We start from the raw sequence: 14,009 nt of genomic DNA on the forward strand, positions 1-14,009 counted from the left end.
GCCTAGTGACCCTTGGGGTCTAGCTCTCCACTCTGTTTTATGGGGCTCTCATGAGGACTCCTAGACACTGGGTCCCAAGCCCTTGTGCCACTGGAATGGGAGTCATCCTTCTCCAAGGACCTGCCTGGTCCTTGTTGCTTGGACTATTGATCGGGCTCCAGAAGAGTGGGCAGGTGGCTCTTACCTTCTGGTGAGCCATATTTATTCTCAGCCAGGCCGCACATTCCCATGTGTCCAGCTGCCACAGAGGGCTTGCCTACTTGACCTCAGCTCTTAATGTCAAGCAGACCTTTTGTCTGTCTATCTCCCATTTCCACCAGGCTGGGGCAGCAGGGACAACTGAGGGGTTCCTTGGTGTCACTCGGCTAGGGTGGTTTGACCATCCGGTTGATGATCGGTGGCCAATATCAATGGACTCTGGGCACAGGACACCAAGTGTCATGAGTCATTGGAGATACCAAACAAGGACTATCATCTTTCCCTGAAGAGATAATATATATATATATACATGTATATATGTATATATATTGTATCTATATGTATTTATATATTATACACACACACACACACACACACACACACACACACACATATATATATATATATATATATATATATATATCCTTTATATACAATGATACTTCAGTTGGAAGGGGCTATTAGGGAAAAAATTGCACTTATCACTTAGGAGCCTGGTAATCAAAACGGGCACGAGTTCTTAGGTTCCTCTTGTGATGTGCTGGGAAGCTGGGGGGGTGGGGGGGAGGGGTGTGGGTGGGGAGGCCACTCCCCAGCCTGTGTGGGAGGCCTAGCATATAATTAGTGCTTGTCTCTGTGACTCCCTGGTTCTCTACTCCAACCATTCTCAACCTGTGGATTGTGAACCCCTGGGGTCACATATAGGTATCTTGCGTGTCATGTATGTACATTACAATTCATAACAGCATCAAGATTACAGTTATGAAGTAGCAACAAAAACAATTTTATGGTTGGGGGATAAGCGCACCATGAGGAACTGTATTAAAGGGTTGCAACATTAGGAGGGTTGAGAACCACTGGTGGAGATGATACCTTACTGCACTTTCCCAGCATCCCACTCTCTCACTGTGCTCCCTGCTCCCCTCTCATCACAAGGCAGGTTCCTCAGAGTCCTCATCAGGGAAAGGGAGGTTCACGGCCACACAGGACCCTCTCCAAATCCCTTCTCTGTGGAGAGAGGCCATGTGAGCTAGGCTCTGCTGAATTCCAGCTCCCTCCCTCGCTGACACTGGTTTCATTGAAGTTGTGTGAGCAGGTAGGTACCTTGGGACCCCCACTTCTCCTCCTACACAGAGCTGTACTATCTTGCTGGATCCATCACCCACAGCCCAGGCAGTCCCTAAGGAAGCATGTCAGAGGGAAGTCAGGGGGTGCTAGGGAAGTCAGAGGGCCTGGTACTGACAGTGAGCTCGGGGGCTTGGAGGGCAGGTTAGGGCTTCACCAGAACCAAGAATGGGTGCTGGAGTCAATGAACCTGGACTTTGTCATCTGCTCCTGGTTTCAGGAGGTCAAGATTAGTTCCAAAGAAGGCTGGGGCACTTACTCAAGGCAGGCGGCACTTTTCCCTCATGTAAACAACACCAACCACCTTCCTGCCTCCCAGCTGCTGGAGTTTTGTGGCTAAAGGCTAGGCTCTGGAGCCCTCCGGGGAGGCAGTAATTTAGGTATATTTAGTCAGCCCACTTTCTTTAACATCAACAGCAATGCTGAGAACCGACAGGAATAACCACAGGACATGGGATGGCCACACCCAGAGGCCCTTGCCAAGGCTCACCCTTATGCCCCCAAAGCTCTTTTCATTAACTCTCCCAACCTCTATCCCCTACCCCATAATGGCAGCAACTTACAGGGGGGCCTCGTGGCCCGATGATGGATATCCCCGCATCTCCAGGGGCACCCTGTGGGGAGACAAAGGGTGTGTGGAAGGGTAGGGGAGGGTTGGTGGAGGAAAGGATGCAAAAGGGGGTGGGGCAGCTGGCAGTCAGGAAGGGGGATGCCAACATCCATAGACCAGAGTGGACTGTCACAGGGGAGCTGAGAAGGCTAGCGGGAGCAGCAGACATGAAGAGATGTAGATGGGGTATGTGCTGGGGAAGCAGGAGAGCAGCGGCTATGACTCTGAGGGCAGGAGGGAAAGGCAGGCTTTGGCAGGGACATTCCACCTGATTCACCTGACAGTAAGCTTTACGAAATGAATGGTCAGGACATACAATATCCCGGCTCTACGGGCCCAGCATCCTTGAGGCCAAAAACTCTTGGGTGTCCCAGGGAATGCCCCAGAAGGATGAAGGCTGAGCCCATGCTGAGCCCACATAGCTTGTCCTGGAGCTAGTTGGCTGAAGCCCTGGGGGCTATGACAGGTGGCCGAGCCAGCTAGATAAATGAAGGGCGTGGCTGGGTAGGAATCTGTAGTAGAGGCAGGCAGAAGGGGAATGAAAAAGCCAAGGGCCCCGAGTTAAAGTCATGGCAGTTTTCTGAGCTCATACAACCTGCCTGAGGGTTGGAGCTTGGACTGTTTTGCAGTCCTTGGGGGCAAGGAATTGAAAGGTATTTTGCAAAATGTCCTACCTCATATACAGGTAGCAGTGACCTGGAACTGGTAACTGTAGCACTGTGAGGTAGGCAGGACTTAAGGCAAAATGGATACTTTGAAGGGAAACCCTGCTCCTTAGCGGCTGCGTGAGTTGGGACAAGCTTACTAATTTCTCAGTTCATTTCCTAAACTATGGCTGGGAAAACCTCCTTATCAGATGGGAATTTCATGGGATAAGACTAGAAGGTGCTTAAAATCACAGTGTGGTCTGGGGAAGGAGATAAGTCTCACCCTATAGAATGGGACCAATATCCACTGGGAAGACTGCCCTGTCATATGATCAGTAGCTTCAGCCTGGGTGACCAAGGGCATGCGACTTTCCTTCTCTGGGCCTAATGCACAGAGGAATAGTAAAGCTTCCAGGAAGGGCTGTCAGCCTTACCTGAGCCAATAGAAAAGAGAGCTCACAGCCTGCCCACCTCTGGGAAGCGGCCACAATGGTTAGCATTTGTTACTTTAGAGATGGGATACTCTGATGCAGTATCGGTGCAGTAACTGGGGGTGCATGCCTGCGTGCCTGCATGTGTGTGTGCTGGGCCAGTGTGTGTGTGTGTGTGTGTGTGTGTGTGTGTGTGTGTGTTTTGGGGGGGGAGTCTCCTGCCTGCAATTCTAGCTCTCAGCAGGTAGAGGTGGGAATATCATTGTAAATCTAATCTCAGCGTGGGCTATACAATGACTTGTAGACTAGCCTAGGCTATAAACCAAAACCCTTTCTCACAGAAAAAAAAAAAAGGGCAAAAGAAAAAAATCCACAATATGCCCAGTGTCTATAAGGAGGGAAGAAACGCTGAGGACCAGGAACTTGCTCACGTTACTGCTGGGGACTCCGGACAAACCCTGTACTTTCTCCTCTGATTGGACAAGTTCTGCTCTAAAATCTCTGAAGACCTCACCAGGTTGCTCTTTCAGGATGTCTCCCACTGCCAACCTGGCTTCTGGCTTCCCAGGCAGGGTGGAGAGTCCCCTCTCTGGGGTCCCGCTAGATAATCCCAGCTACATAGCAGTGATAAGCCAGTCTCTTTTTCATGGGGGTGGGTGACAGGAATCAGAGTGATGGGGCCTTTTGCACGTGGTTAAGGTAAGACAGGACAGACTTACTGAGCTGGGACAGTTTGGGCCTTGCCTAGGAATCCCCTGGCTCCACACCAGGGCTCATAGAATGTTAGCTCATAAGTCTCCCAGTGAGAGAGAAGGCTGAGTTAAAGGTGGAGGGGGCAGCAAAGACTCACCTTCTCGCCTGGTTGACCTTTGACACCCTGGGCGGGCGACCCCACGAAACACACAGGGCATAGGAAAAAGAAAGATGGGGAGAGAAAAAAGAGGATGAGAGACAGACACGGACACAAGGCTCCATGTTAATGGCACAGCAACTGAACAAAAGGAACCACTTTGAAGTAAGAAACACGGCACAAGACACAGATGCAGACACACGATAGCCGTCTCAGCCAGCAAGCATGACCAGCTGTTCTACATCACTAGGAGAGAAACAAGGGACCCTGTCCAAGTGGAGCTTGTGCAAGGCTGGGGAGGGGGAGAGAGAGAGAGAGAGAGAGAGCAAGAGAGAGAGAGAGAGAGAGACAGAGAGACAGAGAGAGACAGAGAGAGGGAGAGAGGGAGACAGAGAGACAGAGACAGAGAGACAGGGAGAGAGAGACAGAGAGAGAGAGAGAGACAGAGAAAGAGACAGAGAAAGAGAGAGAGAGAGAGAGAGAGAGAGACAGAGAGAGACAGAGAGACAGAGACAGAGAGAATGAATATGAATCCCTAACCTAGTCAGAAAATCTCCCTGAGTAGCCAAATCTAAACGGGGCATGGGTTGGCTGGGAAGAAGTTAAAGGTCTATGGTCCTGAACCCCAGGAACTTTGAAGTACAGAGCCTTGTGAAATGAGTAAGACTGGAACCATTAGGGACATCCATTCCTGATAGAGAGAAAGCTTGAGGTATGCAAAGGAGCAGGCAGACAAGGGAGGGGACATGGGATGACACAAGACAACCAGAAGGGGGTTACTGGGCATGGGCGGCTCAGGCATGTAATCCCAGCTGCTTGGGAGACTAAAGCAGGAAGAATACAAGTTCAAGGCCAGTCTGAGCTAGAGGCCGAGTTCAAGGGCAGCTAGGGATAACTCAGTGAGATCCTGTCTCAAAGACAAAGTCTAAAGAGGGCTGAGGATGGAAGTCGGGGGTAAGATACTTGCCTCCTATGCTCAAACCCTTAACATCGAGTCACCAGTACTACAAAAAAAGGGCAGAGGTGGTAGGAGGTGGGAGACACAAACTCAGCACGGATGCTGGATGAGTCAGAGTGGGAAGAAAGCAGGATACCCAGCCAGCAGTTCCTTTATCACTGGTGGCCAGTGGAAGGCAGCCTCACTCTCTCCAGCTCCCGACAGGCCAGTGGCGCCACCTCTGGTGACGTATGGGAATGACCCAGGAATTTCACACCTGGTCTTTGGATACCACAATCCTTATCAAGTGGCTATGCCAGGCCCCCTAGTGAGCAGCCAAATGGGCCATCCCACATTTAAAATAGCACCAGCAGTGAGTTCCAAAGTGGCTGGAAAGGAGCTGTGCACAGGAGGTGGGAGGCTTCCGGTGCTGCCCGCCCCCACCACCACCTCTCTCTATTGCCACCACACAGGAAGCTCTGTTGGGGAGTGCAGGAAGGAGGAGCCGGAAGTACATTTTGCACTCAGCAGAACCTCCTGCAGGCCAGCTGCTGCACCCAGCAGGAAAACATTCCTTACGCTTACCTAACAGGAGCAAGGTCGGTAGGTGAGTTGGCTTGGGTACAAAATCAACTCCGCCCACTTCCCCTGGGTAGATTTTTGCCCATTCAATGGGACCATTAAGGTGATAGCAGAGACTTAGGTGCACACAAAATGATCCCTCCAGGAAGGATGGCAGGATAACCTCTGGGAGGGACCCAGTGACAACATATACAGACCCAGTGTCTGATGGGTAGATTGATGGGACAGATACAGAAGGCAAGGTGCCCATTGTATGCAATCAGTGTGAAGACTCCGTGGAGGGGATCAGGACTCCCACCCTGTCAGGTCTGACAACACCAAAGACTGGCACACAACTGTCTGTACACACTGATTGGTTTCCCACTCTCCCTGGGTACCGAGCCTTGCTGAGGTGTGTGCAGGGAGGGGCAGGTGAGGGAGCATTGGGCAAAAGCTTTGAGGTTGCTGAGGTCCCTGTGAGATACCACTTAGAGAAAGCCTAAGGCAAGAATCTGGTAAATGTTGGGCAAAATGACAACAACTAATGTGAATCTCCCACCACACACACACAGTCCAACACCACAGAGGTGGCCTCACAGTTCACAGGTTGCATGAAGCTCTTGGACCATGTTCTAGAATGTTCTGGGCCTCTGAGGGAGCATCCACTTAAGGTCAGCTCCTCCTTTCGGCTCTGATGCTGTGGGTGGATTGTTGGGGTCAAGGACACGAGGTTGTAGCCTGTGCTCAAGTGTCTACTCACTCACTTCCTAGTGCACAGCCCTTGAGAAAGACATTTACCTTCCAAGCCTTGGCTTTCTCGCCTGGAATGCTGGGAGGTGGGATGGAGATTGTACCTCTGCCCATGCAGTTCACTGGAGTGAAGGCTCTTTGGTTCACTGCCAGCAGGGTGCTGGTACTAGAAAGTGTTGGGTACCCAAACTCCATGCTTGTTCCAGCCATGCAAATTCATACACAAATGTCACAGTCGTGCTCAAGGCCAATGCCAGCACAGCAGTGAGGGCCACAGGCAAGGCAAACCAAGATGGCAGTGGCGGAAGCATGCTGGAAGAGGGAAGTTAGGGGTAAGGGGAGGAGGGCGGCCCTATGTCCATGTCCATCCTAATTAAGGAGGCTCTTTACTAACTTGGCTTCTGTCTGTCTAGACCAGTGGTTCTCAACCTTCCTAAGGCTTTGAACTTTTAACACAGTTCATGTTGTGGTGATCCCAACCAAATAATCACTTTCATTGCTACTTCCTAACTCTAATTTTGCTACTGGTATGTAAATATTTGATATGCAGGGTCTTAGGTGACCCCAGTGAAATGGGTCATTCAACCCTTAAGGGGTCGCAACCCACAGGTTGAAAACCACTGGTCCAGACCCTGGAGACCTTCAACCTGAGGCTGACGGGACAACCCGGGTGCCAGGGACTCAAAGCCTGGGGCTAGCCTTCTCATGTCTTCCAACTAACTACTTCAACTCTCTTCACAAAAAGAAACAGTAACTGCATTCGCCCTATGAGGACCTGGAGGAACTTCCAGGAGCCAAGCCTCGCCTTCACGACTTCTGAGTGTAGTGTCCGTCCATAGAAGACAGCCACAGAAGACAGTGGGTGCTCTGCAGACGGTTGCAAGAGTTATTTTTAATTTAATTTTTTTATTTTATTAGGCACAGTAAGAAAATTTTAAAAAGGATAACTTGTAATAAAACAGAACGAGTTTGGAGTTGGGGATTTAGCTCAGCGGTAGAGCGCTTGCCTTGCGAGCGCAAGGCCCTGGGTTCGGTCCCCAGCTCCAGAAAAAAAAGAAAAAAAAAAAAAAACAGAACGAGTTTAACAGTGTTTCCTAAGATGGGGTTGGTCTCTTTTGAAATATCTGACCACTGTAACTGAAGCTGTGTGTGCAGATGAACTGCAAGATGCTGTTCTGTTCACTCTGGAGACTGGAATAAAATGTCTTCCCTTCCCCTTCCTTGGCTCTCCTGAGGTAGCTCTGTGAAGCACTTCACCGTGCATGGAGGGCAAGCCAGCTTGGAGAAGCAAGTGATGGCGCCCCAAGCAGGGACACGTGCGCTAACTCACCACGCGTCCAGGCATCCCGATGGCACCCTTGTCCCCCTGAGGAAGGAGGTGGAAACAGTCAGTATGGCTGCCACCTGTCAAAATGTTCCAGGAGCTTGTGCACACCTAACTTGAGGACATGGCCAGCCAGCTTTGTTGGAGCAGCTAGAGTGGTGCCACATTTAGAATGGCACCAAGTGTCACGTTGTCATCGATGGACCTCCTGGGAGACTTCACTAACTAGGGCCAGGACCTCAATGCTTAGATGGAATCAGACTTTCATCTCTCATCTCTGGTTTCCTGCACTCAAGCATGGGGCTGTGGAGTAAGCATTACAGTAGGTGAAGGTTGCCATTCTGGACCTCAATCTCCTAAGTTGTCTCTGAGGCCATTTCTCCCTTAGGCTTGTGTTGTTGCAGCCCATCAGTGATAGCCAGAATGGGCCTAGGAGTCATTACCCTTCCTTTAAGGCACAGAGCAAGACAGAAGGGTGAATGACTGCCCAAGGTCTATCTGCCAGAGTCAGGGAAGCAATGCCCGTGCTCCCCGGCTCCTCCCTCTCCTGCTCTGGTGTCCCACCCTGCCCCCTCTCTTCCCAGGCTGCTCAAGCATGTGGACTTAGATGCTTTGTTTTGTAGCCAGGGTTACATCCTCTAGCTCTGGAAATCTGCTTACGAAGTTTCACTCATTCCCCCATTCAGTAGAAAATATTTTTTTGTAATCATAGGCATGCAGACATCATAAAAAGCTGGGGGCGGAGCCTCAATGGATGGGGAGCAACAGGGTGTAGAAGGTAAGATGATGCCTCGTCTGCCAAGCAGGAGAAGACTGTACTGAAATCCCCCTGGGATGTGTACAGGGGTCGGGGGGGAGTCCTGGGGTGACTCTGGATCTGCTGATCCCGAAGAGGCAAAAAGCATCCAGGAACAAATGGCATCCCAAGACATATGTGGGACGCATGAAGAATGCTGTCAGTTCCTGTTAGGCTTACACTGTCAAGATGCGGGGCATCTTCGAGCAGAGCACTGTGCCTTTGCTAAGTTAAGAATGGCGCAGTGCTGGTTGTAAGCACCGACGATTTCCCTATCCTCTCTGAGCACCAGACTATTAGAAGATGCAGGAAGAGAGCTTTGGGGCTGCCGACTTCCCTATGGGATGGTACTGTCTCATGGCAAGAACGTGGCATTTGGTAAATGTTAAGCAAAATGGCATTGACTAGAGCTGGAACCCACAACACTGTGGTCTACGTGCATACACTTCTTGTCCTTTAACAAAGGGCCAACACTCGTGCACCTGCTGGTGGCTCACCTCACAACCCTTCACATGGCAGCTCGGACCCTCAGCCAGTGGATCAGCCCCTCCCATCAAGGGTGTGGCAGACCCATGCCTGTTGTCAGCTCGGGCTCCAGCGACCTCACAGTCCTCACTCTGAGTTTCTGAATGATATTCCAGGGTGTGTGTGTGTGTGTGTGTGTGTGTGTGTGTGTGTTGGATTATTTTTCCTTTCCTTTGGAAAGTAATGTTCTTTGCAGCCCTGGCCATAAAATGCTCAGGTTAGGGACAAGCATGGGAAGGCCAGCAGCTGGAAACTCAGTAGCGTCCCCCGCTCTGTGAATTGCACCTAAATGCCTTTTAAAGGTGGATGCTATAAGAAAGAAAAAATAAAACCTGCCCACATTCCTCTCAGTCATCTGACTGTTGCCCTGCTTATGTTTCGCGGACCGAGTCACTGTCCTCCTGAGCACTGGGGAAATCTCTGCTTTCGGCGCTGAGCCTTCTTCCATGTGTATTTTACTAAAAAAAAAGTCACTGGCCATTCGTTCTAGAAACTGTTGGATTGGTCAAAAGGTTACAGTATAATTCATACCCAGACGGTTCTAGAATCCAGTGGAAGTGGCCTTTAGCCAAGGGAAGACAGGTATCAACAGGTGTCCCCATGAAAGCCTTCCCTCAACCCCTGTATCCTTTCCATACTCTACCTAGATGTCTCCTCTGTGCCCTACCTCAAAACCCTATCTGTGACCTTCCTTAACCCCCTGCTTGGCTACAGCATCTTTCCTGAGCCACACCCTGCTCCAAAGCCCACAGGGTTTATAATCAATCCTCACCTCATTGATTGAAGCTGGATCCCGCAGAACAATGTCTTAGAAGGCTTTAAAGATGGCACTCAAATGCCAGGTATGGGCCACAAGAAACTGCTGTGCTCAGTGGTGTGCAGTCTAACGATCCACTACTGGACTCAGATCGGTTGGACGATGCATTTTATCCTTCGGAGGCTGAGCCCTTTTTTCCCCCCTTCACTAAACGAAGCTGAGAATTCTCTCTCATCTGAGCTATTTCTATTTTCCTCTGAGTTATCGAGCAATCAAGGCTGGGGATACCCAGAATGCCTGGCACCTGTGAAAGCTTCAAGTGGCTAGTCATCAGGTAACAAGATGGCTAGTCACACGATCTCTACCCACTTTTGCCCACAGTCCCTACGGTTCCTCAGCACAGCCTTCTTATGGTAACTGAGGAGAAACAAAGTTTTTTGAGTCCACCATTCCCTAGAAGGCATAGGAAGACTAGAACAATGCAATCTGCTATTAAGAAGGCTGGGAATGACCCAAGGACTGGCCAGTTGCTCCAGTCCCCCATTCCAGAACTATCTATCTGGACAAGAGCTCCTATGTTTAGAGGGTCTGCTGCTGGGTCTGCATGCATAAGAACAATACCAAGGAAGAATACCAAGAGCTAGAGCTACAGACCCCAGATACCCTCCAGTGTTCTGATGTGGAGGGTGGGAGTGGCTTCACCCTCAACCATGGATTAGAGACTCCAGAGAATTGTGTGAACTAGCCACCCAACTTAGATCTGAGAAAGTAGGTAATGGGAACTGGGGTATGGTCGACAGGAGAGCACTTGAAATGCCCATGGGTCCTGAGCTCAACACCCACACGAAAAGGAGGCAGAGAGACAAGAAATGAGTTACTTACTGGGAGTCCAGGTCTTCCAGTGGGGCCCTGAAACAAAGAGATGGGAGTGAAGTTAACAGAGGTCAGAGTTATAAAAAGTTAATGGCATAACATTCCCCTGTTAGCTGTGACCTCAGGGAAGTCCCCGGCACTGTGGGAGCTTGTTATTTTAATAACTAAGCAGGGATGGGGGCTTCCTCTCTGTCAGCCATCTAGCTGTAAAACCAGGGAAGCAGGACCTCCTATATGCCAGGCTCTGGAATAGGAAAAGGAGACAGAAAGATGATATGTCCCCTCCCATGACTCAAGGGTCATTAGGGCTTGGGCTCTCATTAGCTCAGCTCCCTCCTCCACCCCACTCCATTTCTGAGCCCTTCAGAACATCTCTTCGGCTGACTGTACCGGACTGAGAGAGGGCAGGGATGAGAGACAGCCAGCCCCTGTGTAACCTGTTCCATCCTAGAAGAGAAGCCAGGGACAGGGCAGAGCCCGCCATTGACTAGGATGCTCTGGATGCACAGACCCTGTCTATACTGATGGCATGGGAACAGCGAAGGGGAAAACCCACAGAGGATTGGGAGGGAGACAGTGGGACTTACTTTGGTGCAGGAAATAGAAGAATCACCCAGTCTGTGATAGGTCAGCACCGGGGTGAGGGGTGGGGGATGGGGGCAGGGGGTGGGGGTGGGAGTGGAGGGTGCGCCAGCCTGGAGTCATCCTGGCACTTGGGAGGCTGAGGCATGAGGTTAATGAAGTCTAGGCTAACATGGGCTGCAGAGTGAGACTATCTCAAAATAAGTAAATGCATCAATAAATAGAAATTACCCAGTGACTATCCTATCAATTACGTTTTCCATCATAGCAATACATCCTGGAAATCCCTGAGGAACCTGCAAAATCCTGAGAGAGTGGTGTCTTTCTTGAGCTGGACCCTGGCCTCAGACAGGTCTGACCCAAGAGGGATGCTGAGCTTCTGCTCTGACAGCTGCCAAGAGGGGAGAGACTCTTGGGATCCTCTTAGGAGCGGAAACTGCAGGGATCAGTAGGACTAATATTGTAAAAATGGCCATTCGACTAAAAGCAATCTATAGATTTAATGCAATCCATAGCAGAGTACCAATATAATACAGACATTGAAAAAAACATCCACTTCACACGAAACATATATACATGTGGGTGCAAGCATGTGCTCACACACGTGGGTGCACACACACATACCACCACCACCATCACCACCAATTACTACCACCAAAAACCCCGGTCAGCTAAAACAATTCCAAATGATAAAAGAATTGCTGGCGGTATCATCATCCTAGACTTCAAGCTATGTCACAGAGCTATATAAATAAAACCAGCATGGTACTGGCATAAAAACAGGAATTGAGTTGACCAATGGAACTGAACTGAATATCCAGACACAATTTCACATACCCGTGGACACCTGATTTTTCACCAAAAACTCAAAAATAGACATTGAAGAAGATGCTATCCTCAACAAGTAAGTGGTGCTGGCCAACCTGGATGTGTGTGGGTAGAAGAATACAACAGTTCCACGACTATCGCCCTGCACAAAACTCAACTCCAAATGCATCTAGGACCTTAATATATGACCAGACACCCCGAGTCTGCGAGAGGAGGAAGACCAGCAGTTAATGAACAGGACCTTATAAGGCCGATACATTTTTATATGGCAAAGGGCACTGTCATTTGAGCAAAGCGGCAGCTTAAAACAGGAAAAAGGCCATTATCAACTGTACATCTAACTGAGGGCTAGTATCTAAAATATATAAATAACTAAAACCAAACAAACAAAACAATCCAAACATCAGGAAGCAAATAAGCCAATTTAAAAAAATGATCTAAAAGATGAAACACAGATGTCTAAGAAAATTTAAATGTCCAATACCCCTAGTCATCAGGGAAACGTAAGTTAAAATTACTTTGAGATTTCTACCCCAGTCAAAACGGCTAAGATCCATAAAAAGAATGACAGCTCATGTGGGGTGAGGCAAAGGGAACATTCACCCATCGTGAGTAGGACTACAAACCTGTCCAGTCACCACGGAAATCAGCATGGCAGTTCCTGGGGAAGCTGGGAACTGATCTACTCTAAGATCTAGCTGGACCACTCCTGGGCATCCACCCGAAGGGCTCTGCACCCTACTACAGAGACGCTTGCTCATACAGATTCACTGGTGCTCTACTCACAATAGCCAGAGACTGGGTCAGCCTAGAGCTAATGGATGCTAATGAAGCTATGGTGCATTCACACACGCACACACACACACACACACACACACACACACACAAGGTATATTTATACAATGGACTATTTCTCAGCTGTTAAGAAAAATAAAATTATCAACTTCACAGATAAATGGATAAAGCAGTCATCCTGAGTGAGGTAACCCAGACGCCCAGAGACAAATGTTGTATGTTAGGTACCTTGTAAGGAACCAGCAGGGAGGAGAGGATTTCTCAAGAGAGGGGAAATAGAATATAGTGACACAGGGGTGGGGGGGGCTAGAATAGGAGGATTAAATGGGGGAGGGAATGGGGGATCCTAAAGGCCATTTGAAAAATGACATGGAAGCCTGCTAGTATGTGACAGGTTATTTCTCTGCTGGTGAATGAGCCAATTCAAACCAGATTGGATTATATTATAGGCAGGTTTATTGGGGACTTGCTCTCAGTGAGTTCACTGGTCCCAAGGACTGAGGCTGGGGAGTCACCTTGCTGAGAGAGGGGAGGAGGAAGAGAAAGAGACAAGGGGTGCACACACAGAGAGAGTGAGCAAAATGTCTGGATTATATAAGGAAGAGCCACTGGGGGAGGGACAGCCCAGCCCCTGGGTTGGAAGGTTCAGGTTGGGGGCAGGGTGTGCCAGGTAGGGACTGAGGGATGCTGGGAGGATCTGGAGGCCAGGCCTGCTTTGAGATGTAAAAATATGCACGTAGGTCCCTTGTCCGAAACCAAACACAGTATGCAGAAGCATCTTAAAATATAAACATCTAGGAAAGGAATCTAATGGAGTCACCCAAGAGGGGAGAGAATGCTTCCACTAGACATCTTATGCCACCAAATAAAACCTCCAGCACCAGGAATAAGTTATACATTATTGAGTTGTGGCCCGAGGAACACCCAAACATCTCAGGCTATCGCCAAGACTACCAGTTGCTCTCCACAGCAACAGCAAGGACCTGTTGATGGAGGCAACACTCATGACATTAGAAACAGAGAAGTCAAGCTGGTCCCTAACTAGAATCCTCACCCTACTGACAAGTGTTCATGGTACAGGAAGGCACCCTGCACATTGCTAGAGGAGAAAGGTAAACAGCAACCCGGCTGTAAACCCTGAGGCCCACAACAACAACCTGCCCGCAAGATATACTTGGGCAATAACGGCATAAATGCTGTAGGTGTAACCAACCACGTTTTTACTGGATTTAAGATCCACTCCACCAGATGGGACACCTCACCCTGCTCAGGTGACCCAGAACCTGAGCATAGATCATAGGCCTAAGACCAAAACCTACTATTATTCTGACAAAGGGATATAGCAACAAAACAACATATGCTATAGCCACAGATCAGCTCAACCCATGTTAGAAGAGCTTCCGCTTGTAGTAGTGGGTAG

The 14,009-nt window shown here is 49.4% G+C and overlaps 1 protein-coding gene across 2 annotated transcripts in view; it reads right to left on the reverse strand.

Annotated features, from left to right (window-relative positions):
• The window catches only part of Col13a1 (collagen type XIII alpha 1 chain), a 140,057-nt gene that overhangs the window by 62,670 nt on the left and 63,378 nt on the right, over positions 1-14,009 (reverse strand). For both annotated transcript variants that reach the window (NM_001109172.1, XM_063279469.1), the window contains 4 exons: positions 10,394-10,420; positions 7,440-7,475; positions 3,862-3,888; positions 1,887-1,937 (listed from right to left, as the gene is read on the reverse strand). In NM_001109172.1, coding sequence (NP_001102642.1) covers positions 1,887-1,937; positions 3,862-3,888; positions 7,440-7,475; positions 10,394-10,420 — 141 coding nt within the window. The remainder of the gene's footprint in view (positions 1-1,886; positions 1,938-3,861; positions 3,889-7,439; positions 7,476-10,393; positions 10,421-14,009) is intronic.

This window comes from Rattus norvegicus, chromosome 20, assembly GCF_036323735.1.
Source record: "Rattus norvegicus strain BN/NHsdMcwi chromosome 20, GRCr8, whole genome shotgun sequence".
Taxonomy (NCBI): Eukaryota; Metazoa; Chordata; class Mammalia; order Rodentia; family Muridae; genus Rattus; species Rattus norvegicus.